Here is a 27,596-nt window from a genome sequence, read left to right as displayed (position 1 = left end):
AAAAAAAAGAAAGAAAGCAAATAATCACAGAACAGAGTGTAATGGGTCTGGTGCGGTGGCTCACACCTGTAATCCCAGTACTTTGGGAGACTGAGGCAAGCAGATTACTTGAGGTCAGGAGTTTGAGACCAGCCTGACCAACATGTAGAAATCCAGTATCTACTGAAAATACAAAAAGTAGCCAGGCGTGGGGGTGCAAGCCTGTAATTCCAGCTACTCGGGAGGCTAAGGCAGGAAAATTGCTTGAACCCAGGGGCAGGGGAGGAGGTTGCAGTGAGCAGAGATCGCACAACTGCACTCCAGCTTGGGTAAAAGAGCGAAACTCCGTCTCAAAAAAAAAAAAGAGTATAATGGAGGCAATGGAGCCACAGGAGCAAAGCAGGGTGAAAAGCTTAATTTCACCAAGGTGGTGGTCTGGGAAGGTTTCCAGAGGAAATTTTTATTTCCTCCAAAATAAAGTGTATATATATATATATATATATATACACACACACACACACACATACTTTTATATATATATATATGTTTTTGTTGTTGTTTTTGTTTTGAGAGGAGGCCTCACTCTGTTGCCCAAGCTGGAGTACAATGGCGAGATCTCGGCTCACTGCAACCTCTGCCTCCCTGGTTCAAGCGATTCTCCTGCCTTAGCCTCCTGAGTGGCTGGGATTACAGGCGCGCACCACCATGCCCAGCTAATTTTTGTACTTTTAGTAGAGACGGAGTTTCGCCAGGTTGGCCAGGGTGGCCTCGAAATCCTGACTTCTGTTGCCCAGCGTGATCATGGCTCACTGCAGCCTCGACGCCCTGTGCTCAAGTGATCCTCCCATCTCAGCCCCCAGAGTTTATCTGTGACTACAGTCACGTGCCACCACGGCCGGCCTCCTGTATTCTTATATGTATACAATATCTCACGATTAAAGGGTAAATAAATATAAGATCTAGTCAAGGGTATTGGGAGGACTGGCCTAGATATTTCTTCTTTCACTAAATTTTAACTCTTAAGAAATGTTCACAATAACATTGTTATCATAGTCCATAAAATCGGTCTTTTTAGTTGCCACAATTATAAGAAGTTGCATACAATTACAAGAGTAAAATAGAATTCTAAGACAGCACGTTAGGTTTAAGATTTATGGCCAGGTGCGGCGGCTCACGCTCTTTGGGAGGCCGAGGCTGGTGGATCGCTCGAGACCAGGAGAGCGGGACCCAGTCTCTACAAAATAAAAATAAAATGTGGGGAGAGAGTGACGTTCTCCAGGTACAGAGGGGAGGTCCAGGCAGAAGCGCAGGTAGAAAGTGTGAATATGCTGAGCGTATTCCGAGAGCAGCAAATAAGCCGGTGTGACCGAAGGGAAATGGAGGCCTGGCTGCCGTACGGTGAGGGTGACTGCGCGAGCGTCCGCCCAAGAAGTCTCCCTGCCTTCCCGCCTTTCCCCTGCCTTGGGCCCCTTCTTGCTTTCTTTTTTTTTTTTTTTTTCTTTTTTTGAGACGGAGTCTTGCTCTGTCCCCCAGGCTGGAGTGCAGTGGCGCAATCTCGGCTCACTGCAAGCTCTGCCTCCCGGGTTCATGCCATTCTCCTGCCTCAGCCTCCTGAGTAGCTGGGACTACAGGCGCCCGCCAACACGCCCGGCTAATTTTTTTTGTATTTTTAGTAGAAACGGGGTTTCACCGTGTTAGCCAGGATGGTCTCGATCTCCTGACCTCGTGATCCGCCCGCCTCGGCCTCCCAAAGTGCTGGGATTACAGGCTTGAGCCACCGCGCCCGGCCTCCCTTCTTGCTTTCCTTTCGCGCTCTGTGCTGACCCCGCCCCTCCGGCAGCGCCCGTGGCCCCGCCCCTGAGGGAAACAGGCAGTGGGCGGGGCCGGCGTGGTCATCTCCCTGCGCCTTCCCGCAGGGCGCCGAGCAGCTGGCGCCGTCTGCCTGACGACACGGTCACTGACAGCGTGAGCCCGCGGCGGCTGCTGCCATGGTGGCTGGCGGCCGGGTAAGGGTCTGAGTGGATCTCCTGCCAGGCCAGAGCGTCTTCGGGGGCCGCGGGGGAAGGCCAGGAGTTTGCAGCCAGGGCGGCGGGTTTGTGGTCTGCAGTGTCATGAGGCTGAGGTGGGGGGTTGAAGGCCCAGAAGCCGGACTCTGTGACTCGGGTCGGGGGGTGTGCTGGAGGGGTGGCTACGTCCAGGCTGGGTGAGGGGAGCGGCAGTGGGGCCCAGGAGGCTGGAGAAAGCCTTAGGGTTCAGATTGGGGTGCACGTAATCGGGAGCTCAGGGTTTGGGCAAGGGGATACCTGCCGGGGTTCAGCCTTGAGGGTGGGTTTACCGGGTTCACGAATCTCTCTCTCTCTCGTTACCCCCGCCCGCCCGTCTGCCTGCCTGCCTGCTCCCGGCGACTTCTGCTGGCCGCAGGTGCAGCATGTCTAGACTGGGAGTCCTGGGTGGTGCCCGTGCCGGGCTGGGACTGTTGCTGGGTACCGCCGCCGGCCTTGGATTCCTGTGCCTCCTTTACAGCCAGCGATGGAAACGGACCCAGCGTCATGGCCGCAGCCAGAGCCTGCCCAACTCCCTGGACTACACGCAACCTTCAGAGCCCGGACGCCAGGGTAGGAGCCCGTCTCCTGAGACCGCGGTCACTGCAGACTAATGGGCCTGGGGTCTGGGCTATTTTCAGTGGAGACTGTGGGACAGGGTAACGGAGAGAAGTGCTTTAGGGTTTCACTTTTTTGGAAGCTTGTTGAAAAAGCAGTCGTCGGGCTGGGCACGGTGGCTCACGCCTGTAATCCCAGCACTTTGGGAGGCCGAGGCGGGCGGATCACCTGAGGTCAGGAGTTCAAGACCAGCCTGGCCAACATTCAACCAGATGTCAACATGGTGAAACCCCATCTCTACTAAAAATACAAAAATTAGCCGGGCGTGGTAGCGCGGCCTGTAGTCCCAGCTACTGGGGAGGCCGAGGCACGAGAATTGCTTGAACCCAGTAGGCGGAGGCTGCAGTGAGCTGAGGTTGCACCACTGTACTCCAGCCTGGGTGATAGAGTGGGACTCTGTCTCAAAAAAAAAAAAAAAAAAAAAAAAAAGCAGTCGTGGTTTTCTCTACTCTTTCCCCTGTATTCACAAGAAAGTATATTTCAAAAAGACTGTTTAACTTTCACTTTTAGTTCTGGCCACAATAGTGCTATGTGGGTGTTAAAGGCACTTGCTTAGTGTTGGGTGAGGTGTGTAATAAGTAGAGTAAGAGTCCAAAAGAAGGCAAAAATAATAATCTTGTGGGGATTAAAAGTCTTGAGGCTTACTTATTAATCATATATTAGAATTTGAAGACAACTTGGCAACTATCTCATTCAAGGTTTTTTTTTTTTTTATCCCTCCTATAAGGAAACCAAGATTCAAAAAGATTGTATAACTTTCCTGAGGCTGTCACAGATTAAGTGGCAAGGTTGGGCCTGGTCACTTGGTCCAGTGGACTTTCTATGGCATAGGGCTAGGAGCACGCTTAATGCAATTGAAGCTGAATGTGGCTGGCAGCCTGTACAGCTGAAATGAGTAGTTCTTGCAGATTTGCAGAGTTGTTAATTCGTTTGAGCAAAGGATCTAGGGCTGGTTCAAACTACTACCAGCTTTGTGCAAGAGGAGTGTTTTTTTTCTTTTTCTTTCTTTCTTTTTTTTTTTTTTTTTTTTTTGAGATGGAGTCTCTCTCTGTTGCCTAGGCTGGAGTGCGGTGGCATGATCTTGGCTCACTGCAACCTCCGCCTCCCTGGGTTCAAGTGATTCTTGTGCCTCAACCTCCCGAGTAGCTGGGATCACAGGTGTGTGCCACCATGCCCAGCTAATTTTTGTATTTTTAGTAAACATGGGGTTTCCCCATGTTGGCCAGGCTGGTCTCGAACTCCTGGCCTCGGCCTCCTAAAGTGCTGGGATTACAGGTGTGAGCCACCACACCTGGCCAAGAGGAGCGTTTACATTATCTCACTCCCATGCTAATTGGAAATGAGTGTTTTCTCTGATTACCAATGTTAGATGGTTTGGAAAAGTTAGTTTTGGAGTCTTCAAAGAGCTATCACCTTAGATTGCAAATGATTGTCAGCATTTTATAATCTTGTGGTAATCTAGTATTGGAGTGCGCTTCCTTCCCTTGTATTTTGTTTGTAATTGCTTCGCAGTAGTCTTTCTTCTCAGATTAGAAGTGGCCACATTGCCAGGCATCTTTCTTGCGCTACATTGTTGAGCATTATTAGATGTATGTTGTGGCCTGGCCTAGTTTTTTACCAGATTTCCTTTAAGAAGGTTTTTATGCTTTCCATATTGTATGGTCCTGCCTCTCTGGTTTCCTTTTTGTTTTTGCATTTTCCAGTCCAGTTACCATAGGTGGTTGTCACTTTGCTAGCATTTCACTGCTGGAATTTACTCAGAGTGAGATCTAGGGTTGGGTCAGCAGGGCTTAGTAACGGTGTCTTTCTGAGGCGGTTTGGATGGGCTTTTTCTGGTGTACCTTTTCTCTTAATAACTGCCCCCTTTCTCCTAGTCCTTCTCTGATATACTAAATGAAGTTCTGGGAGAAACTCCAAGTTTTCCCTACTATTCTTTGTGAAGTGAGAGATCAGAATTTGAGGGAGCTCAGTTTTAGTTTTAGTTTTGCTGTGTGGTTAGTATTGATTCCCTGGTATTGGGCATTATATGGTGAGGTAAAGGTTTTTTTTTTTAACTCTAGCAGGACAGCTGTCCTCCTTTAGGTTCCACACTCGGGCAAGCATGTTACATTGTCTGTCGTGGTGTGCAGCATTCCTGAAGGGCCCTGGTATGGAAGGTTCTTGGAGCAGAGGGCTCCTGTTTAGAGATCCCTGGGTAGTTTCTTGAGACTTGTTACCATGACCTGGCTGTGAATGTGTGCTATCTGAGCGTCACTGGGCCTTCTCTTCCAATGGAAAGCAGGTATTCTTGAATTCTGGGTGTGAGATCTCTTCCCCACCATATTCCTGTGTGTCATTGGCTCCCATTCGTCCCTCCTTCAGTGATGCTCCTGCGGGCTGTCCCAGGTGGGGCTGGAGATGCCTCAGTGCTGCCCAGCCTTCCACGGGAAGGACAAGAGAAGGTGCTGGACCGCCTGGACTTTGTGCTGACCAGCCTTGTGGCACTGCGGCGGGAGGTGGAAGAGCTGAGAAGCAGCCTGCGAGGGCTTGCGGGGGAGATTGTTGGGGAGGTCCGGTGAGTAATGCAGCTTCTTCTCCTGCTTTATCGCTCCCCTGCAGCTTTTTCAGCTGAGGTGTGTTCTGGCCTTTGCTGTCCGTCTCCAAAGAATAAACCAGTTCTATAGCTTCTAGCCTAATCTGGGTCGAAGCTGTACATTCGGTACCTCGCCTTGCACATGCTCCTTGCTGCTTCTGGACTCTCATGGTTGATCTGTTGTAGCAGCTGAAGCGCTCTGTTTGCCTAATCTAGTCTGTCCGTGCGGGCTGGGCCCAGGAAGCTGCCCTGCTTACCCTCCTGAGGGTTAGAGATCTAGGATTTTCTCTGCTTTTGGCCCTTTAATGAGGAGCGGTAGTACAAGGCACCCCATGGTGAGCAGAAAGACAGGCTGAATGGGACCTAATCGTACCCTTCGGGATGGGGCCTGCTTTCCAGATCCCACATGGAAGAGAACCAGAGAGTGGCTCGGCGGCGAAGGTTTCCATTTGTCCGGGAGAGGAGTGACTCCACTGGCTCCAGCTCTGTCTACTTCACAGCCTCCTCGGGAGCCACGTTCACAGATGCTGAGAGTGAAGGGGGGTGAGTTGTCTCTCTTGGAGGCAGTTATGGCTACAGCCAGGTTGTGTTTTGTAAAAGTATTATCAATGGAAAATCCAAACCAAGCTGTGCAAATGATTTTTGGAACAGGTAAGAGTATAATAAATACAGAAGAGTTGAAACAAAAACCCATCCAATTTATGTCATTCAGACAAATGTAGATGTTAATAGCAGTTATTGCTTGCATCTGTTATCTTAGTTTATTACATAGTTATGATATATTATTTGGGCATTTTTCTGTGTTATCACAAGGACTTGATAAGCATTGTTTGACTTTGTTCCTTTCCTTGGGTGGCTGAGCTGGTATACGGAGATGTCTAAGCACGAAGCATGCTCCTCCCTGGGAGTCACCCTCTTCCCACAGGGGAGCCTTGCCTGTGATCCTTTGCATTTTTACAGGTGGGAGGTGGATGTCCTGAGTTCTCAGTGGCCCAGGAGGGCTGACGATAGGCCTTTCTGTGATGTGGGGCAGCTGGCAGGAGTCTGGTGGACAGCCTCCTCCAAGTCTGGTCATGCTAAGGGCGTTTTGAGTTTAAACCACTAGCACCACTTTGAAACTCTGGTCCCAAGGATAGAGTGTGATGTTGTCAGTAGCAGCATCTGACCTTGTCTGCTGCTAGCTCCAATCATTCAGGTAGCCTGTGTGAGGCCTAGAGGCCGATTTCTCCTTGTCCAGCCTTTACTCTTCTCAAGGGAAAGACTGGTGCAGAGAACAGCCAAGTTTTATGCTGGATCAGAGGAATTAGCTATAAGCGGGCACATGGAAACTGGAAGTTAAAATCAGTCCAGGCGCGGTGGTGGCTCATGGGTAATCCCAGCACTTTGGGAGGCCGAGACAGGAGGATTGCTTGAGTTCAGGAGCTTGAGACCAGCCTGGACAAGGCAGCAAGACCACGTCTCTACATAAAATAACTACCTGGGGGAGGCCAAGGTGGGCAGATCACCTGAGGTCAGGAGTTTGAGACCAGTCTGGCCAACATGTCGAAACCCTGTCTCTACTAAAAATACAAAAATTAGCCAGGCGTGGTGGTGCATGCCTGTAATCCCAGCTAATCGGGAGGCTGAGGCAAGAGAATTGCTGGAACCCAGGAGGCAGAGGTTTCAGTGAGCCGAGATCACACCACTGCACTCCAGCCTGGGAGACAGAGACTCTATCTCAAAAAAAAAAAAAAAAAAAAAAAAAAAAAGGAGCTGGCATGGTGGCATGGGTTGGTAGTCCCAGCTACTTGGGAGGTCGGGAGTTTGAGGCTGCAGTGAGCCATAATTGTGCCACTGCACTCCAGCCTGGGTGACAGAGCGAGACCCTGCCTCAAAAAATAAAATAAAATGTAAATACTAGGTAATAGGAATTTTTCAGCTCCATTATAATCGTATGCATCCACTGTTACGTGCGCAGTCCATGGTTGACTGAAACATCATTATCACCAACGCTGGATTTGATGACTGCTCAGGGGTCTCCAGAAACCTGTGGAGTGGTGGTGAAGAGCTCTCTGCTCCTCCATGGGGGACTGCTGTTGCCTGGGTTGTCAGATCCCTATTATCTGTATTCTCAAGGGCAAGCAGAGGTGGCCCTTTTCTATTCAATTTACCTAAATGGCTCTGGGCCAAGAGATGCTTCTAGAAGTTGTGTTAAAGGGGGGGCAAAAATGAAATTAATATTTGATATATCTGAATTGAAGAGAGAGACGGAGGAAGTAGTTGATAGTGGGCACTGAGATGTAAAGAACATCTCTGCAACCCAAGGAAGCAGGCCACTTGGGTGGGGAATTGATGTTTGAACTCTGTAAGGAGGTTGAACAGAAGGAGAGGTCACAGCTCTGTCCAAGATCAAACAAAACTTGAGGCCCTTCACAGATATTTTTGTTTTTGTTTTGTTTTGTTTTGAGACAGGGTCTCCCTCTGTTGCCCAGGCTGGAGTTCCATGGTGCCATCACAGCACAGCAGCCTCAACCTCTTGGGCTCAAGTGGTCTTCCTGCCTCAGCCTTCTGAGGAGCTGGGACTACAGGCATGTGCCACCATGCCCAGCCAATTTTATTTACTTATTTTTTTACAGATGGGGTCTCACTGTGTTGCCCAGCCTGTTCTTGAACTCCTGGCCTCAAGCAGTTCTCCCACATCAGCCTCCAAGTGCTGAGATTACAGGTATGAACCATCGCACCTGGTCCTCTTTGTGATGATTTAAAGAAGTTGTACTAGGCCAGGCGCGGTGGCTCAGGCCTGTAATCCCAGCACTTTGGGAGGCCAAGGCGGGTAGATCACCTGAGGTCAGGAGTTCAAGACCAGATGGCCAACATGATGAAACCCCATCTCTACTAAAAATACAAAAATTAGCCAGGCATGTTGGCAGGCACCTGTAATCCCAGCTACTCAGGAGGCGGAGGCAGAAGAATCACTTGAACCCAGGAGGTGGAGGCTGTAGTGTGCCAAGATGGCACCACTGCACTCCAGCCTCGGTGATAGAGCAGTACTCTGTCTTAAAAAAAAAAAAAAAAAAAAAAAAAATTACTGAGGCTGGGGTGTGGAGGCTCATGCCTATAATCCCAGCACTTTGGGAGGCTGAGGTGGGCAGATCACTTGAGGTCAGGAGTTTGAGACCAGCCTGGGCAACATGGCGAAACCCTGTCTCTACTAAAAATACAAAAATTAGCTGAGTGTGGTGATATGCGCCTGTAATCCCAGCTATTCCGGAGGCTGAGGCAGGAGAATCACTTGAACCCAGGGGGTGGAGTTTGTTGTGAGCCGAGATTGCACCGCTGCACTCCAGCCTGGGCGACAGAAAGACTCCATCTCAAAAAAATAAAGTACAAACTTCTGGGGTCAGTGGGAGCCAGAGCAGTTAACCAGGGACACTTGTGGGTCCTTCACTGCTGGGGGTGCTCATTGGGACTCCCAAGGCCACAAGGAGCAGGCCAGGGCTGCCAGACACCTGTGATGGGGCAAGGGGAAGGGTGAGTTTCTTAATTATAGCTCCATCAGGCTGTGTCCCATGCCCAGTCCCGTGGCATGAGAGCAGGTGGTGGTGCAACACTGTGGTTGAGCTGGATGTTCTCTAGGGCAGTGGCCGTGGTGAATGATTCTTTGTGCCATGGTCATTGCCATGTAGGTCAAGGGGGAGCTCTAGGAGTTTACAAACTCTGAAATGGCTTTGAACATGTGTGTCTTGGGGCAAGGAGAGCTGCTTTGAGGGATGAAGGGCTGAGATTTGATGGGCTGCTTGATTTCACTGAAAGCTGTATTCCTTCCTTCTTCCAAATAACAACTTTGAGTTCTCAGGAGATTGAGGGTGGCAGAGGCAGAATCATTGTGCAGCTCTGTGAGCTTGTTCCCCGGGCATTGTACCAAACACAGCTTGAGTTCCCTCTGTCAGAACCCAACTTGCCCTAAAACACCAGCTCCTCCAGCAAGCCTTCCCAGGCATCTCAGCCAAGAGAGATTGTCTGCAGCCTCATCGTGAAGACTCCTTGGGCATTTATGACCTCATTAAGTTGTGTCTTATCTCAAGGTCAGGGTCCATGTGCCTCGTTATCTTTGAAGGCCTCACACTCAGTCTCTAACATGGTTTAGGTGGAGTTAAGAGAAACTTACTTGCCAGGAGGGGAGATGTGTGTAACTGAGTCCTTCATTACTGCTTAAGAGTAGAGTGGCAGTCTCCTTGCTCAGAGGGAGCCTTGGGTCTCTGGCCCACTGTGGGAACTCCTGTCCTCCGGAGTGCACAGGACCAAAGGGCCTTCTGGCAGATCTCAAAAGCCTCAGGGTATGTTAAAAGGGTCACTCCTCTCTGGTAGATTTCTCCAAGGGTTGGCTAGGTTAGTCTGGGAGGTGGAAAGTGAGAGAGAATGGTGTAAATGTGGTAGCCCTTGGCATGTGATTAATCTCTTCTGAGGTCCCAGAAGCTGCCCCAGGCAGCAGGGTTTCAGATTGATAAGGGTTCCTTAAAGTGGGGCTGAGATGCAATTAAAGTCCACTTTCTGTGCTAGCTTCCCTGGAGCCTCCCTGCCTCACAGGGCTCTACCATCTTTCACTCTATTTGTGGCAGCAAGGCTCCCTGACCTCTCTTCTTGGCTTTGTGAGCTGGGCCTTTAGGATCCAGAGGGATGGCAGCATCACAGCTCAGGTCCCAGGGGATTCTGTGCTGATGCCTGGGCTCCAGCAGGGCTAGGTCCCTCCCTGGGAGTGCTGGAGGCAGAGAGACTCCTGTTTAGACTCCTGATTGGCTGAGGCAGCCCTCAACCCAGCAAGAAATAGGGTCTCCCCCTCTTTCTAGCAAAGGGAGATGATGTAATTCCAGCTTTCCATTCCAGATAAACCACCTACCCATTTTGCATTTGGGCCTGGCTGGGCAGAGGAGACTCTGGTTTGATTTTTCTCAATCTGGCAGGTGCAGTTGGGAGTTTCATTCTCTAGGTTGCCCGTGGGTGGTCTCGCTCATCAGTACCCAGGTTGGTTACGAAATCTAATGACACTTATCCTTGTCCCTTTAATTTCTAAAGGTGTTGTTTTTGTTTTTTCTAATAACTAAAGGAGAAATCTACTTGGATAACCTCTTAAAAAACAAAGGTGTGGTTAGGAAAGGTTTTAAATACCTTACAAGTTCTTGTAGTAGCTGTGTCTGGGGCCTCTTTTTTAGACGAGGCTGAAGCTCCTCTGTAAGGATGCAGTCAGCACGGACTGGGTACCAGGTCTGGTTGCTTACTTCCAGAACCTTCAGAGCCTGCCGCCTTGTGGTTTCTGGTTTTCTGGGCAGGACAGCACTTCTGCCCTGACGTTAGGCTGTCATGTATTGACTTTATTTGTAGGTGTGTGTGTGTCATCTCTCCTTCAGTCCTGTTTTGCTCCAGCCACAGGGAGCCTACTCTTTTTTTTTTTTTTTGAGACGGAGTCTTGCTCTGTCACCCAGGGTGGAGTGCAGTGGTGCGATCTCAGCTCACTGCAAGCTCTGCCTCCCGGCTTCACGCCCATTCTCCTGCCTCAGCCTCTTGAGTAGCTGGGACTACAGGCGCCTGCCACCAGGCCTGGCTAATTTTTTGTATTTTTTAGTAGAGACGGGGTTTCACTGTGTTAGCCAGGATGGTCTCGATCTCGTGACCTCGTGATCCACCCACCTCAGCCTCCCAAAGTGCTGGGATTACAGGTGTGAGCCACCGTGCCCAGTCTTGTGTTTGCTTCTGACCCCCAGAAGTCCTACCTTTTCCCCTGCTCAGTCCTTATCTATTTTAGGCATTTAGGGAAAACACCCTAATCAGCTGCTGGTGGCTGAGATCCAAGAGAAACTCGGCTTCCTCTTTAGTGGGTGCATCAGGGTTGGGGCTCCTTAGGAGCCACCTGGCATATGGCAGCCCCCCAAACACCTTTTCAGGGGGTGGTTTGCATCGTCTTCCCCTTCTTGCTTCTGGCTGCAAAGTGGTTCCTATCACCTCTCCTCACACCCTTAAGTTCTCAAGGTTACTAAGGGCTACTCCTGTTGCGGTTTAGGTTTGGTTGTTGACTTGGGCCAGAGGTTACGAGTTTGTGGATGTGTGTGGCTGCCCATGGCCTGAGGCTGCACCCACCCATGTTGGTTCTGGCAAGTGTCTCTAACTGATAAGGCAAAAACGAGCAGGGGCTTCTCACATTTGCCTTAACTGTCACAGGGCCCCAGCTGGTTGGCTACTCTTTCCTTCCCGGATCATTTTCCCAGCCCTTAGTTCCCATAGGAAACTTTCTCTCAAATAATGATTTCTGCTGGGCATGGTGGCTCATGCCTGTAATCCCAGCACTTTGGGAGGCGGAGGTGGGTGGATCACTTGAGGCCAGGGGTTTGAGACCAGTCTGGGCAACATGGTAAAACCCCATCTCTACAAAAAAATTAGGTGGGAGAATTGCTTGAGCCCAGGAGGTGGAGGTTTCAGTGAGCCAAGATCGAACCACTGCACTCCAGCCTGGGTGACAGAGCGAGACCCTGTCTCAAAAACAAAAAAAAAAAAAAAAAAAAAGAAAAAAGTCTGCCCTTAAGAGGTATGAATGATTGTGATTTGGTGCTTTGGACAATGCCATGTAGAGTGCTTCTTTGGGGGTGAGGGATAGACAGACCCTAGCGGCTCTGAGCTGAATAATCCTCTTGTTGTCCCTTACATTTCTCTGCCAGTTACACAACAGCCAATGCGGAGTCTGACAATGAGCGGGACTCTGACAAAGAAAGTGAGGACGGGGAAGATGAAGTGAGCTGCGAGACTGTGAAGATGGGGAGAAAGGATTCTCTTGACCTGGAGGAAGAGGCAGCTTCGGGTGCCTCCAGTGCCTTGGAGGCTGGAGGTTCCTCAGGCTTGGAGGATGTGCTGCCCCTCCTGCAGCAGGCTGACGAGCTGCACAGCGGTGATGAGCAAGGCAAGCGGGAGGGCTTCCAGCTGCTGCTCAACAACAAGCTGGTGGTGAGGCTCCAGCTGCCTGTCTGCTTCTCCTTCCCTCCCTCCCTCCATCTCTCTGCTCCTGACCCCTGGGGAATGAAGGCCCATGTGGTTGCTGCCCCTACAAGGTGACATGGGACGAGAAATGGTGAGACAGCTGGTTTTGCATCTGTCCCCCAGGTCACATATCCTCTTCCAAGGAGGCCCAGTGTGGACCCTAGGGCCAGTGTACTGCTTGCCCCAGAGCTGCCTTCCCTCTGGGGAGGGGGAGTGTAGTTCTCTGCCTTCTGTAGAGCTACTGTAGAAAGAGCTCTACCTCTCACCTCTAGGGGGAAATGTGGAAAGAACTGTATTTTTTTTTTCTCCTCTTGTTTCCCTTGAGGCAGAGTCCAAGCTGCCAGCCCCATTACAAGTGACAACTGTGTAGGTCACTCAACCACAATTCTCTTCTCAGGTTCACTGACAAAATTTATGCCCACCCAGGTATAAATGCCCTCCACCAGAAGTTAGAAGTTTCCTTTTTCCTTTCACACTTTCTCCATGTGTCAGCAAAAGTCCTCCCGTGCCTTATGACATCTTGGAGTTGACCTTTCCTCCCAGCAGTTCTAGGAAGCCAGAATGCCCTCACCCTGTGATTGTGCAAGCTACTGGCTAGACAGAGAATGTGTCATACATTAACTGCACGTGGGAAGGGATGACTAGGGGGAAGGCTGCGTGCAGGAGCTGGCCTGATATTGACGACTGTAACATACTAGCTTGGAAATTCAAACCTAGGGTGTGGGGGAAGGCCAAGGCCCCCATTCTCCACAGCTGAGGAAAAAGGGGCCTCACCCGTTTCTGTCTGGTCTGCAGTATGGAAGCCGGCAGGACTTTCTCTGGCGCCTGGCCCGAGCCTACAGTGACATGTGTGAGCTCACTGAGGAGGTGAGCGAGAAGAAGTCATATGCCCTAGATGGTAAGTGCTGACAGTTTCCTGTGGGAAGGTGACTGACTGATTCAGGGGTGGGGCTGGCCCATCTGCCTGGGGACCCGGGGAACCACCAAGATGCTGTCAGCAGTTGTGGCTCAGTTACCCGCTAGGGACAAACTCTGGCTCCCAAAGACCCTTGCTTTCTCCTCTGGAAGAAGAGAGCAGTCTTTGCTTATCTGTATATCATGCTGATTAGTAACACACGTGCATGTGTTTTTAGGAGTAGTTGTATCCTATCAACGTTACTCATTTTTCTCACTCTCTAGCCACAGAGGGCAAAACCTTTTTTCTTAACCTGAGGTTTTTTGCTGCTGCTTACAAATCTGATTTCGGTTATGGAGCCGGTGGGGCAGGTGTTCTAAGAATATAGCTAGCTTAGAAGACTCCGCAATCCACTTGGCAAGTCTGTTGGCAAAGGCTCCACCCTGGAGGATAGGGTGCATCTGACCTGTGCCAGGCTCAGAGCTTGGCCTTGTCTGTCATGAGGTCAGAGAATCCTTGGACTTTAGAGCCTGATGTGTCCTGCTGAACTCCACACACTGAGTCAGGTACCATCAATGGGTAATGGGTTTCTAGGTCTGTGGTTCAGTTAATGTCTTTTTTTTTTTTTTTAAACATTCTTTCTCTGTTGCCCAGGCTGGAGTTCAGTGGCCTGATCTCGGCTGACTGCAACCTCCACCTCCTGGGCTCAAGCAATTCTCCTGCCTCAGCCTCCCTAGTAGCTGGGATTACAAGCACATGCCATCATACCCGACTAATTCTTGTATTTTTAGTAGAGATGGGGTTTCACCATGTTGGCCAGGCTGGTCTTGAACTCCTGGCCTCAAGTGATTCACCCACTTAGGCCTCCCAAAGTGCTGGGATAACAGGCATAAACCACTATGCCTGGCCAGTTAACTGTCTAAAATGGATTTGTCTACCTTTCTATTATAAGTACAGCCTTACAAATATTATTGAATCCTTGATAATGTGTACTCAAACAATACCTCAAGGTTAACATTCTAAACATTTGTAGAATTCTGTCGATGGAGAAAGAACAGACCAATTGAGTAGGATGTCTCTGTAGACCCTCAGAAAAATTTCTGGAAGTTTTTTGTTTTTGTTTTTGTTTTTTTTTTTTGAGACAGAGTCTTGCTGTCGCCCAGGCTGGAGTGCAGTGGCGCAATCTCGGCTCACTGCAGGCTCCGCCCCCCGGGGTTCACACCATTCTCCTGCCTCAGCCTCCCGAGTAGCTGGGACTACAGGCGCCCGCCACCTCGCCCGGCTAATTTTTTGTATTTTTAGTAGAGACGGGGTTTCATTGTGTTAGCCAGGATGGTCTCCATCTCCTGACCTCGTGATCTGCCTGCCTCGGCCTCCCAAAGTGCTGGGATTACAGGTGTGAGCCACCGTGCCCGGCAATTCCTGGAAGTTTTAACAAAAGATGCTTATTTAAGATTACTTTTTCTCTCCAAAAGTTTGTTTTCCCTCCTAAATTTCAGGTGAGGATTCTCAGTCAGCTTTTGGGCTGATTTTTGGACTCATGTCAACAACCTTTTCTTTCCCTCTTGATCATTGATCATCTCTTATTAGTGCTAGTAGCCAGCATGAACCCCAAAGACAAGTGGAGGCAGTGGTTAGAGGGGCAGTACTTGGTTGGTCTGGCCTGAGCTTAGCACCCATGGACAAATCTTTACCTGCTGGAGGTCAGATGACTATGGAATGTCTTTGAGAGTTCTGCTCTGAGATCACAGCCTTTAAGAATTATCCTTACTGGGTATAAAGTTTATTTTATTGTATCTCTAGGAGCTGGACCACCAGGAGGTAGTCATTCTGTGGGGTCTCAGGCAATGTCTTGTCTACAACACTGTATGTCTAGCTTGGCAGGAACTAGTTGTCTCATTCATTGCTATTATTTTCCTAGTGAGACAGTACTTTGAAGAGGGCGGAGAGAAATCCCCAAAGAGGCAGCATCCCTCATTGGTGGGGCCATGTGGTCCTTCTGTTTGTGAAGAGAGGTAGTGTCTTTCACAGCATCAGTTGTCTTAAAAATGCATTTGTGGCCAGGTGTGGTGGCTTATGCCTATAATCCTAGCACTTTAGAAGGCCAAGGCAGGAGAATTGCTTGAGCCCAGGAGTTAGAGACCAGCCTGGGCAATATAATGAGACCTTGTCTCTACCAAAAAAAAAAAAAAAAAAAAAAAAAAAACCTTAAAAAATTAGCCAGGCATGGTGGTGGAACATGCCAGTAGGAGGATTGTTTCAGCCCAGGAGGCAGAGGTTGTAGTGAGCTGAGATTGCGCCACTGCACTCCAGCCTGGGCAACAGAGAGACCCTGTCTCAAAAAAAAGAGGAAAACATTTCAGATTAGCCAGTTTACCACCTCAATACATTACATTTGTTCAATTTTCTCCATGTTCCTTCCAAACTTGTTTTCTTCAAAGAATTCTTGGCTGGGCACGGTGGTTCGCACCTGTAATCACAGCACTTTGGGAGGCTGAGGCGGGTGCATTGCCTGAGGTCAGGAGTTTGAGACCACCCTGGCCAACATGGCAAAACTCCGTCTCTACTAAAAATACAAAAATTAGCCGGGCGTGGTGGCAGGCGCCTGTAGTCCCAGCTACTCAGGAGGCTGAGGCAGGAGAATCACTTGAACCTGGAGGCAGAGGTTGCTGTGAGCCAAGATCGTGCTATTGCACTCCAGCCTGGACGACAGAGCCAGACTCTTGTCTCAAAAAAAAAAAAAAAAAAAATTCCTATGTTGCAGTGTCTTCTCCCATGCATAGGCATGATGGTCCTTATCTGGTGGTCCATAAGCTCCAGCCTCGATACTCTTAAGTGACGCTTGTCAGAACTTTCATGTGTATGGGCTTTCATTTCTTTGTTAGAACACTAACCTAGAAAACTTGGGTAAGACTAAGTGAACATCATCTCTGGTCAGACCTCAGTCCATATGGCTCTTGTGAAAGAGTTTTGGCCTAGAGCTAATTAATATTGTTGGATCATGGATCCTTTTGAGAATTTTTTTTTTTTTAAAGAGATGGGGTCTGCCTATGTTGCCCAGATTGGTCTTGAACTCTTGGTCCCAAGCTATCCTCTCCTTGGCCTCTCAAAGTTCTAGGATTATAGGTGTGAGCCAATGTACCCATCCCCTTTAGAGAATTTTTTCAAAGCTGTGATCTCTATCCCTACTTACTAAAATTTTATACAACTTGAGATTCATGGACACTGCCCCTCCAGAGCAAGGTCTGTTGGGGACAATTTCTGATTGTGTTGGATCTTTTTTTTTTTGAGGTGGAGTTTCTGTCGCCCAGGCTGGAGTGCAGTGGTGCAATCTTGGCTCGTTGCAACTTCTGCCTCCCAGGTTCAAGTGATTCTCCTGCCTCAGCCTTCTGAGGAGCTGGGACTACAGGATGTGCCAACATGCCTGGCTAATTTTATATTTTCAGTAGAGACAAGGTTTCACCATGTTGCTCAGGCTTGTCTCAAACACTTGGCCTCAAGTGATCCACCCACCTCGGCCTTCCAAAGTGCTAGGATTACAGGCATAAGCCATCATGCCTGGCTGGAACCTTTTATATTTTAAATGCTAAAATCTGCTTCAAGCACATCAGGTGGGCATTATAAAAAGAAGGTAACTGGGGTTTCTAATGACAGATGGGGAAGCCAAGGTGAAGCAGAAGTCATCCCTGAAGTCTTCCCTTAAAAGCCATTTGCAGCCTTTTCTGAGACAGTCTTGCTGTCACCTAGTCTGGAGTGCAGTGGTGTAATCTCGGCTCACTGCAACCTCTGCCTCCCAGGCTCAAGTGATTCTCCTGCCTCAGCCTCCTGAGTAGCTGGGACCACAGGCGCCTGCCACCACGCCCGGCTAATTTTTGTATTTTTGGTAGAGATGGAGTTTCACTATGTTGGCCAGGCTGGTCTCCGACTCCTGACCTCAGGTGATCTACCCGCCTCAGCCTCTCAAAGTGCTGGGATTACACAGCACAGAGGCGTGAACCACTGTGCCTGGCCTCTTTGCGGCCTTTCATTCTGCTCAAGTTCACAACTATTTCCAAACAAGTCCAAGCTGGGCAGGGATTGGTGAGAGCTAAAGCAGTCATTCTTCCCACAAGCCTTCCTATGAAAGTGTGCATAAGAGCTATATCAACTCTGGATCTACCTTTGTCCTACAGGAAAAGAAGAAGCAGAGGCTGCTCTGGAGAAGGGGGATGAGAGTGCTGACTGTCACCTGTGGTAATAACACCCTGCAGTGTTCTGGGAAGAGCCAGCAAGGGCCAAAGCAGAGGACAGCCCTTTCTTTTCTCTGCCTGGGCCACAGAGGCATTTTCCAAAGGATCCAGGAGAGGGAGCTCTGGCTTGTATCGCCACATGCCTCAGTCTACCCCTAGCCAGAGACAAGGGAAGTTTCTGGTAGGGGAGGTGGCTTAGGGATGAGGCAAGCGGGGAATACAAGCTTTTTTTCTGATGGGGCTTGGAGAAATGAGTAGCTTTGTTAAGAGTCATCCTAGCTACAAAACAAGTTCTTGGCTTTCAGGAGGCTGGGACAATCTACAGCTCCCCTATCCTGCACAAGCTCTTCTTTCCCGTGTGTGATCCCTGGCTGCTGGTACTTTGGCTTCTTTGCTTGGTTCGTGTGAGGAAGTTGTGAGGAGATGTGAGCTCACCCCCCGGGAAGTTTAGTGGTCAATTTATTAGGCTGTAAAAACATCAGCCCTTTTTGTGGTCTCACGTGAGGCAAAGTTCTGTCAACTTACCTGGGCCAGGACTAACTCATATCCTGGGGTCTGGTTCCAGCACCTGAGTTTTAGTGAAAATGTTCCTTTCCTTTCCCACTGCCACCCTTGCTTTCCATGTCTCCACCCTCAGACTGTGAGCTAAGTGAGAGGCTGTGTTTCTCCATCTGTTGCTGAAACTTTTATCTCTGCAAGGGTTCTTCTCAGAGGCCAGGTAACTGTTTCTTGGGTGTCATTGCTTCCCTGGGCTTCCAAGGATAAATAGCTATTCCTGAGGAACAGCTGTTTGGATTAAACATGGAAATGAGCCTCTAGAAATGTCTGATATCCGCCCCCCCCCCCCATACTTAGCATATACATGAAAAAGCAACTTGGGCTGGTTACTCATCTAATGTCAACTGTGCTGCTAGGAACAATGCTGGGGGGATGGGAGAGTAAGACTTTGTTTCTGAAGACAGACAATGGGAAGCTGGCTGGTTGGTTCCCTTTGGGAGGGGGGATGTGGGGGAGAGGGCATATACAGGAGGTCTTTCTTCCTCTGGTTCTGTTGGTTTCCAAGTTAACATTAGAAATTCCTAGAATATCCCCTCCCAATGTGACTATCCTAAGAAAGTGCTTCCCAAGTCCCAGTGATACACCTGTATGCTTAAAGGCTAATGAGACCCACTTTTTTTGTCTTCCCAGAAGATAAGTAGTATAGTCAGGTCTTATACTTTTATGCTGATTATTTTCATGCTTTTCAAGTTTTTATTAATGCCTGTGGCTGTACTCCTTAGAGGGGAAATTTGGAGATACAGACTGAGAATTTGCGTAAATATTCTTAAGTGTAAGAGAGATTTACTGTGGTGAACTCAGCCTTTTTTATACCTAGAATACTTTGGAGACTTGTAAGCGTACCATTATCTACTAAAGAATACTAATTGGGCCGGGCGCGGTGGCTCAAGCCTGTAATCCCAGCACTTTGGGAGGCCGAGGCGGGCGGATCACGAGGTCAGGAGATCGAGACCATCCTGGCTAACACGGTGAAACCCCGTCTCTACTAAAAATACAAAAAAATTAGCCGGGCGTGTTGGCGGGCGCCTGTAGTCCCAGCTACTCGGGAGGCTGAGGCAGGAGAATGGCGTGAACCCGGGAGGCGGAGCTTGCAGTGGGCCGAGATCACGCCACTGCACTCCAGCCTGGGGGACAGAGAAAGACTCCGTCTCAAAAAAAAAAAAAAAAAAAAAAAAAAAGAATACTAATTGGGGCCAGAGGTCTGTGAAGAGAGGGGATTATGTACAGATGAAAATTAGGTATTTTCAGCTCTAGTTGAGGGTACAGGGATAGGGGACAATGCAACTAGGCTGTGGGTGGGGCATCCATTCCTTGCAGTGATGGTACTCAGCCCCTGTCCCTGAGCTTGCTGCTTCCCCCCTAGGTATGCGGTGCTTTGTGGTCAGCTGGCTGAGCATGAGAGCATCCAGAGGCGCATCCAGAGTGGCTTTAGCTTCAAGGTGAGGACAGGCTTTTCCTCCTTCCTTGTGCTGGCCTATCCCAGATTCCCTGCTCCTTTCCAGCTCCCTGCCAAACTTTTCTACAGCCTCAGTGACTTGCCTTTCTTTTTTTTTTGAGACAGTCTCACTCTGTCGCCCAAGCTGGAGTGTAGTGGTGTGATCTTGGCTCACTGCAACCTCCTGGGTTCAAGCGATTCTCCTGCCTCAGCCTCCCAAGTAGCTGGGATTACAGGCATGTACCACCATGCCCGGCTAATTTTTGTATTTTTAGCACAGATGGGGTTTCACCATGTTGGCCAGGACTGGTTTTGAACTCCTGACCTCAGGTGATCCACCTGCCTCAGCCTCTCGAAGTGTAGAGATTACAGGCATGAGCCACTGCATCCGGCCCTTGCCTTTCTTTTAGCAACTCTGGTGTCTGACGTTAGTTTACATTTTGCCCTTAGGAGCATGTGGACAAAGCCATTGCTCTCCAGCCAGAAAACCCCATGGCTCACTTTCTTCTTGGCAGGTGGTGCTATCAGGTAAGCTGCATTTCAGTGCTTGACATAATGGTCCTAAATGTCTTCTGACACCGATTTCCTTGCCAAGAACAACAAGATCCTCAGCCTCTCTGGCTCAGGTGCCCTTTCTTCTGAATGCTGGTATTATTGGTGGTTGGACCCAGCCCTGTTTGACCCTATTTTCAGTATATCTCCAAAGATAAAAAAAACTTTTAAAACCTCTTATACACACCTTGATCTTTTGGTGGCAGGTCTCTCACCTGAGCTGGCTAGAAAAAAAAACTGCTACAGCCTTGCTTGAAAGCCCTCTCAGTGCCACGGTGGAAGATGCCCTCCAGAGCTTCCTAAAGGTATGAGAGGGGCAGGTGGCAGGCAAAAACACCAGGGTAACCTTGTTTTTTCCTAAGGACATTATTGAGACCCTTAATGGGAGGGGTTTTCCTGGTAGGGGGCAATTTTGTGTTTGCCTGTTCTATGGGAAAATCAGAATCACTTGCACAGCTTATCAGAAATATAGATTTCTTCAGACCCACTGAATCAGCCACATGGTTGGGGACTAGAAATCTAGTTTAATAAACTTCAGCTTGATTAGAATATAGGAACCTCTTACTGAAATATCTTTGTCCCTTTTCCCAGGCTGAAGAACTACAGCCAGGATTTTCCAAAGCAGGAAGGGTATATATTTCCAAGGTAAACTCATTTGTCTACTTCAACATAGATCTGGGAACTCCTGAAAGTACACAGTATCAGGTTTCACTGTTGTCTCTTTTCAGTGCTACAGAGAACTAGGGAAAAACTCTGAAGCTAGATGGTGGATGAAGTTGGCCCTGGAGCTGCCAGATGTCACGAAGGAGGTAAGGCTTTTTAATACTGCCTGTTGGGCAGGATCACCTGAGGTCAGGAGTTCAAGACCAGCCTGACCAACATGGAGAAATCCCATCTCTACTAAAATTACAAAATTAGTTGGGCCTAGTGGTGCATGCCTATAATCCCAGCTACTCGGGGAGCTGAGGCAGGAGAATCGCTTGAATCCGGGAGGTGGAGGTTGCAGTGAGCTGAGGTCGTGCCATTGCACTCCAGCCTCAGCAACAAGAGCGAAACTCCATCTCAAAAAAAACAAAACTGCCTGTCATCACTGAATCATCATGTGACATTTTTAGAAAATAATCTTTCCTAGAGGTCTTATTTCCCTAGGAAAAAAGAGTCTACCTCTAGGGAAAGAGACAGATTTAATAGGCTCCAGGCTATCCTGGGAAAGTAGGAAAAAGACTAGCAGAGCTCAGGAAGGAAGCAAAGGGCCCCTCTTCTTAGGTTCCACCGGTTTGGGAAAATGCTGGTTTAAATTTTGAGTCCTAGATTTGTTCTTTGTCTCCCTAGGATTTGGCTCTCCAGAAGGACCTGGAAGAATTGGAAGTCACTTTAGGAGACTAACCACATTTCACTGGCCTTCATGACTTGATGCCACTATTTAACGCAGGGGGGCGGGGAGGCTTTTTTCCTTAGACCTTGCTGAGATCAGGAAACCACACAAATCTGTCTCTTGGGTCTGACTGCTACCCACTACCATTCCCCATTAGTTAATTTATTCTAACCTGTAACCTAATCTAGAATTGGGGCAGTACTCATGGCTTCAGTTTCTGTTGTTCTTTCCCTTGAGTAATCTCTCAAAAAAATCAAGATTCACACCTGCCCCAGGATTACACATGGGTGGAACCTGCAAGACCTGAGACCTTCCAGTTGCTGGTGAGGTGGATGAACTTCAAAGCTATAGGAACAAAGCACAGAACTTGTCACTTTAATCTTTTTCACTGACTAATAGGACTCAATACATATAGTCCTAAGATCATACCTTACCTACCAAGGTAAAAAGAGGGATCAGAGTGGCCCATAGACATTGCTTTCTTATCACCTATCATGTCAATTCTACCTGTATTCCTGGGCTGGACCACTTGATGACTTCCAGTGTCCTGGCAGCTTTTGGAATGACAGCAGTGGTATAGGGTTTATGATGATATAAAACAATGTCTGAAAAGTTGCCTAGAATATATTTTGTTACAAACTTGAAATAAACCAAATTTGATGTTATCAGCTCTTTATTCTTACTTGACAACTCCATAATTGTTTCCACCTACACTTACTTGACAACTCCATAATTGTTTCCACCTACAGAGGCTATTGCAGGCAGGTTATGGTTAATGCTCTACAGTATATAAAATACAGGTACCGAGCTTAGTTTTAGCCTAAACAAGGCCTATTGCAACTAAGCAGGTACTCCCTGCCCTTCTCATGTTCATTCTTAGGGCCACAAGCACAAACCCCTAAATCTACCTAGAAGAAAATTTAAGACTGAGATGCTTAGGCCGAGCGTGGTAGCTCATGCTTGTAATCCTAGCACTCTGGGAGGCTGAGGTGGGTGGATCACTTGAGGCCAAGGGTTTGAGACCAGCCTGGCCAACATGGTGAAACCCCCATCTCTACTAAAAATACAGAAAAAAAAAATTAGCTCGGTATGGTGGTGCACCCCTGTAATCTCAGCTACTAGGGAGGCTATGGCAAGAGAATCACTTGAGCCTGGGAGGCGGGGGTTGCAGTGAGCTGAGATCACACCATTGCACTCTAGCCTGGGCAACAAGAGCAAACCTCTGTCTCAAAAAAAAAGATGATTGAGATGCTTTCATATAAGAACCAACCTCTTAATCCAGAATGTCACTGTGTCTTTATTATACCAACCCAGATTTTTTTTTTTTTTTTTTGGAGGAGTCTCACTTTGTCACCCAGGCTGGAGTGCAGTGGCACAATCTTGGCTCACTGCAACCTCCACCTCCTTGGTTCAAGCAATTCCCCTGCGTCAGCCTCCCGAGTAGCTGGGATTACAGGGGCATACCACCATGCCCAGCTAATTTTTTTTTGTATTTTTAGTAGAGATGGGGTTTCATCATGTTGGCCAGACTGGTCTCGAACTCTTGACCTCAGGCAATCCACCCACTTCGGCCTCCCAAAGTGCTGGGATTACAGGTGTGAGCCACTGTTCCTGGCCCCCAGATTTATTTTGTGGTGTAGTAATGAAAGAGGACCTGAGATATACTCAATTCTAATAATAAAACATTCTTTTTTGGTCTAAAACCTAGATTTGGTGGGTCTGGGAATCCATCTATCTCCAGGTGATATTCCCAAAGAACAGGCAAACACAAAATTGCCCCTTACCAGAAATCCCTCCCACTAAGGGTCTCAATAATGTCCTCAGGGAAAAACAAGGTTACCCTGGTATTTCTGTCACCCGCATCCCTCGTCTCCCCCAATACCTTTAAGGAAGCTCTGGATGGCATCCTGCACAGTGGCACTGAGAGGACTTTCAAGCAAGGCTGTAGCAGTTTTTTTTCCTAGCCAGCTCATGTGAGACCTGTCACCAAAAGATTAAGGTGTGAATAAGAGGTTTTAAAGGGTTTTTTTTAATCTTTAGGAACACTGACTATTCTGTACAGAAAATAAACAGGGCTTGGCCCAGCCACCAATAACACGAGCATTCAGAGGAAAAGGTACCTGAGCCAGACCAGGCTGAAAACTGTTCTTCCTGGCAAGGAAATCAGTGTCATAGGACACTTAAGACCATTTTACTATAATGTTTTGTTGTTTTTTTTTTTTTTTTTTTGAGATGGAGTCTTGTTCTGTACCCAGGCTGCAGTGCAGTGATGCGATCTGGGCTCGCTGCAACCTCCGTCTCCTGGGTTCAAGTGATTGTCCTGCCTTAGCCTCCCAAGTAGCTGGGATTACAGGTGTGTACCACCACACACAGCTAAGTTTTGTATATACATATTTTTTGAGACGAAGTTTCTTTCGCTCCTGTTGCCCAGGCTGCAGTGCAATGGCACGACCCCGGCTCACCGCAACCTGCGCCTCTCGGATTCAAGCAGTTCTCCTGCCTCAACCTCCTGAGTAGCTGGGATTACAGGCATGTGCAACCACGCCCGGCTAATTTTGTAATTTTAGTAGAGATGGGGTTTCTCCATGTTGGTCAGGCTGGTCTCGAACTCCTGACCTCAGGTGATCTGCCCGCCTCGGCCCCAAAAAGTCCTGGGATTATAGGTGTGAGCCACCGTGCCTGGCCTCCTTATATGTATTAATATCTCATAACATGTTGTATACCTTAAATATACAATAAATTAATGTAAAAAACAGGAAAACGTTTTGGGTGGTCACTGAGCACTTTGGGTAAGATCTGGATTGGAAGTCCTAACTAGTGAAATGAGGTAAAGGGGAAAAAAAGAGTCCCATAAACTCCATTTGGCATCTGGCTTCCAGGGACATTGACAATGCTACTTTTCAATCTGATTTTTTTTGAGACAGGGCCTTGCTTTCTCACCCATGCTGCAGTGCAGTGGTGTGATCAGGACTCACTGCAGCTGCTACCTCCCAACCTCAGGGGATCCTCCCACCTCAGCCACCGGAGTAGCTAGGGACTACAAGTGCATCCCACCATGCCCAAATAATTTTTTAATTTCTAAATTTTTTGTACAGGGTTTCACCATGTTGCCCAGGCTGACCTCAAACTCCTGATTCAAGTGATCTACCCACTTTGGCCTCCCTAAGCGTTGGGATTACAGATGTGCACCCGGCCCAGTCTCTGATTTTTTTTTTTTTTTTTTTTTTTTTTTGAGATGGAGTTTCGCTCTTGTTGCCCAGGCTGGAGTGCAGTGGTGCAATCTCGGCTCACCGCACCCTCCGCCTCCCAGGTTCAAGCGATTCTCCTGCCTCAGCCTCCCAAGTAGCTGGGATTACAGGCATGCACCACCATGCCCAGCTAATTTTGTATTTTTAGTAAAGACGGGGTTTCTCCATGTTGAGGCTGGTCTCGAATTCCTGACCTCAGGTGATCCACCCGCCTCGACTTCCCAAAGTACTGGGATTACAGGCGTGAGCCACCATGCCTGGCCGCTGATTCTTTTTTTTTTTTTTTTTTGAGACAGAGTCTTGCTCTGTCGCCCAGGCTGGAGTGCAGTGGCACAATCTCGGCTCACTGCAAGCTCCGCCTCCCGGGTTCACACCATTCTCCTGCCTCAGCCTCTCCGAGTAGCTGGGACTACAGGCACCCGCCACCACACCCAGCTAATTTTTTATATTTTTAGTAGAGACGGGGTTTCACCGTGGTCTCGATCTCCTGACCTCGTGATCCGCCCGCCTCGGCCTCCCAAAGTGCTGGGATTACAAGCGTGAGCCACCACGCCCGGCCCGGCCCCTGATTCTTAATCCTTAAAGACAGGTCAGGCGTGGTGGCTCACATCTGTGATCCCAGAACTTTGGGAGGCCGAGGTGGGCGGATTACCTGAGGTCAGGAGTTCAAGATCAGCCTTGTCAAAATAGTGAAAAACTTATCTACTGAAAATAAAAAAATTTGTCAGGCGTGGTGGCATGTGCCTGTAATCCCAGCTACTCGGGAGTCTGAGGCAGGAGAATTGCTTGAACCTGGCAGGTGGAGGTTGTAGTGAGTTGTGCCACTGCACTCCAGCCTGGGCAACAGAGCGAGAGACTGTCTCAAAAAAGATGAAATGCTTTTAAAACAAAGCATTGTAGGACTATGTGTGATGCTTCGTGCCTGTAATCCCAACTCTTTGGGAGGCCAAGGCTGGCAGATCACTGAGATCAGGAGTTTGAGACCAGTCTGGCCAACATGGTGAAACCCCATCTCTACTAAAAATACAAAAATCAGCAGGGCCTGGTGGTGGGCACCTGTTGTCCCAGCTACTGGGGAGGCTGAGGCTGGAGAATTGCTTGAACCCAGGAGGCGGAGGTTGTGGTGAGCCGAGATCACGCTATTGCACTCCAGCCTGGGCAACAAGAGTGAAACTCCATCTCAAAAAAAAAAAAAAAAAAAAAAAAAAAGGGTCACAAGGCAAGCCATGGTATGTCTTTCTTTTATTTTCCATTAGGTTTTAAGCACAATCATCTGCAAGTGGGACTTTCTTTTCTGGTTTCAAATCTTAAAGTAACAGAAACTGATCACCCCTATACAGTGCCAAAAAGATTATGGAAACCCTGTCTTGAAATAGCTTGCACTGCAATAATTGCTATGAACAGCACATTCACTACTAATAACTACTTTATTAGAAGCCTCATAATAAAATCTGTTTACTTAGCCTCTGAAATGCTTTCTTGTTTGAAACATGGTCTCACTCTGTCACCCTGGCTGGAATGCAACGGTGTAATCTCGACTCACTGCAACTTCCACCTTCCAGGCTTAAGTGATCCTCCCACCTCAGGCTATCGAGTAGCTGGGACTACAGGCACGTGCAACAGTGTGTCCAGATTAAGTTCTGCATTTTTTGTAGAGCTGGGGTTTCACCATCTTGGCCAAGCTGGACTTAAAACTCCTGGGCTCAAGCGATCCACCCGCCTCGGCCTCTCAAAGTGCTGGGATTACAGGCGCCAAGACACCACACCTGGCCTGAAATGCTTAAGACTCTAGAATTATCTTGAGTTAGTCTTAGCAATAAAAGACCAAGCAGGTAGGTGGTGAAGGGCTAATGGCCCAGCAGGTTTGGCACAAGACTCCATAACCAAAACCTTACACAAGATCATTCAGACAGACAACTTAAAAACCTGCTTGAGAGTTTTACTGACAGAAAAAAAGAATCTGTGCAGAGACCCATTCCCTTTGCTACATAGCTCAGGCATTTTATTTTACCATTAATTCAGAAGTGAGAGAAGGGTCAGGTTTCTCCAGCTTTAGTTCTCTTGGAAACGTAAGATTGTCCAATAGACAGCTTGTTAAACCCAAGTCATTCCTAAGGCACCATGTCAAAAATACTTCATACTCCTCCTCCAAAACCAAAGAAAACACACAGAGATTAATACTCTACAGAAGGAATAAACATTTTAGATTAGTTTGTGACTACTGACCTGTCTCCTGTTTACACCATCAGAAAAGCTGATAAAATAGCTGTTTTCCCAGAAGCCTTTTCCTGGCAGTCACAACAGGAAGAGGCTTGTAGAGAACCCCAGGGAGCAGTGCACTCTCATTAGGCTGCAGCACTTAAGGTTTTTAACAGAGAAAAACCCAATGATTCAGTCTTTGGCATCTCCCACTCCATCTGCATTAATGGCAAACATAGCTTCAGCTTCAGGAAGACAGGGAGAGTCGTAGATTTTGCAGATTCTGGTTTCCCCTCTTCCTTTCCTCAGATACAATCTGACCCAAAGACACAGACCAAAGCACCAATTTATTATAATTAAACAATTCCATTCCTGACTTTATAACAGAGCTGAAAATTTTTTAGACATATATTCTTCCTAGAAGGACCCTGGGAATGTTTCTGTACTGTTTTCCTTAGTGCATTTCCAACCTGGCAGAATCCATTTTTGCCCTGGCCCCTCTCAGTGGATTGTCCATATTAAAACAAACACTAAAAAAAGAAAAATTTAGGCCGGGCATGGTGGCTCATGCCTGTAATCCCAGCACTTTGGGAGGCCGAGGTGGGCGGATCACGAGGTCAGGAGATTGAGACCATCCAGGCTAACATGGTGAAACCTCATCTCTACTAAAAATACAAAAAAATTAGCCAGGCGTGGCGGCGGGCGCCTGTAGTCCCAGCTATTTGGGAGGCTGAGGTAGGAGAATGGTGTGAACCCGGAAGGCAGAGCTTGCAGTGAGCCGAGATCATCCCACTGCGCTCCAGCTTGGGTGACAGAGCGAGACTCCATCCCCCCAAAAAAAAAAAAAAGAAAAAAATTTTTTTCAAGACAGTGTCCTGCTCTTTTGCCAGGC

At 48.3% G+C, this 27,596-nt stretch overlaps 2 protein-coding genes across 10 annotated transcripts in view; one reads left to right on the top strand and one right to left on the bottom strand.

The window, feature by feature from the left end:
- Positions 1-1,875: 1,875 nt before the first annotated feature.
- The window catches only part of RMDN3 (regulator of microtubule dynamics 3), a 29,278-nt gene continuing 3,557 nt past the window's right edge, over positions 1,876-27,596 (top strand). The window contains exons 1-13 of one of the 8 annotated variants that reach the window (XM_063639111.1): positions 1,876-1,985; positions 2,401-2,594; positions 5,001-5,193; positions 5,611-5,754; positions 11,898-12,180; positions 13,009-13,111; positions 17,281-17,341; positions 19,259-19,334; positions 19,781-19,858; positions 20,089-20,187; positions 20,474-20,527; positions 20,611-20,691; positions 23,689-24,018. In XM_063639111.1, coding sequence (XP_063495181.1) covers positions 2,408-2,594; positions 5,001-5,193; positions 5,611-5,754; positions 11,898-12,180; positions 13,009-13,111; positions 17,281-17,341; positions 19,259-19,334; positions 19,781-19,858; positions 20,089-20,187; positions 20,474-20,527; positions 20,611-20,691; positions 23,689-23,958 — 1,629 coding nt within the window. In that variant the 5' untranslated portion in view covers positions 1,876-1,985; positions 2,401-2,407 and the 3' untranslated portion in view covers positions 23,959-24,018. Of the gene's footprint in view, positions 2,102-2,400; positions 2,595-5,000; positions 5,194-5,610; positions 5,755-11,897; positions 12,181-12,930; positions 13,112-17,280; positions 17,342-19,258; positions 19,335-19,780; positions 19,859-20,088; positions 20,188-20,473; positions 20,528-20,610; positions 20,692-21,214; positions 21,923-23,688; positions 24,019-27,596 lie in introns of those variants that run through there. The other 7 variants (XM_055278745.2, XM_055278742.2, XM_055278743.2 and 4 more) reach the window with 7 other exon arrangements.
- Positions 25,731-27,596, bottom strand: part of RAD51 (RAD51 recombinase) — a 38,552-nt gene continuing 36,686 nt past the window's right edge. For both annotated transcript variants that reach the window (XM_055278746.2, XM_055278748.2), the window contains one exon: positions 25,731-27,020. In XM_055278746.2, coding sequence (XP_055134721.1) covers positions 26,897-27,020 — 124 coding nt within the window. In that variant the 3' untranslated portion in view covers positions 25,731-26,896. The remainder of the gene's footprint in view (positions 27,021-27,596) is intronic.

Source organism: Symphalangus syndactylus, chromosome 5 (genome assembly GCF_028878055.3).
Source record: "Symphalangus syndactylus isolate Jambi chromosome 5, NHGRI_mSymSyn1-v2.1_pri, whole genome shotgun sequence".
NCBI lineage: Eukaryota > Metazoa > Chordata > Mammalia > Primates > Hylobatidae > Symphalangus > Symphalangus syndactylus.
This window is presented reverse-complemented; position numbering and strand designations above follow the sequence as displayed.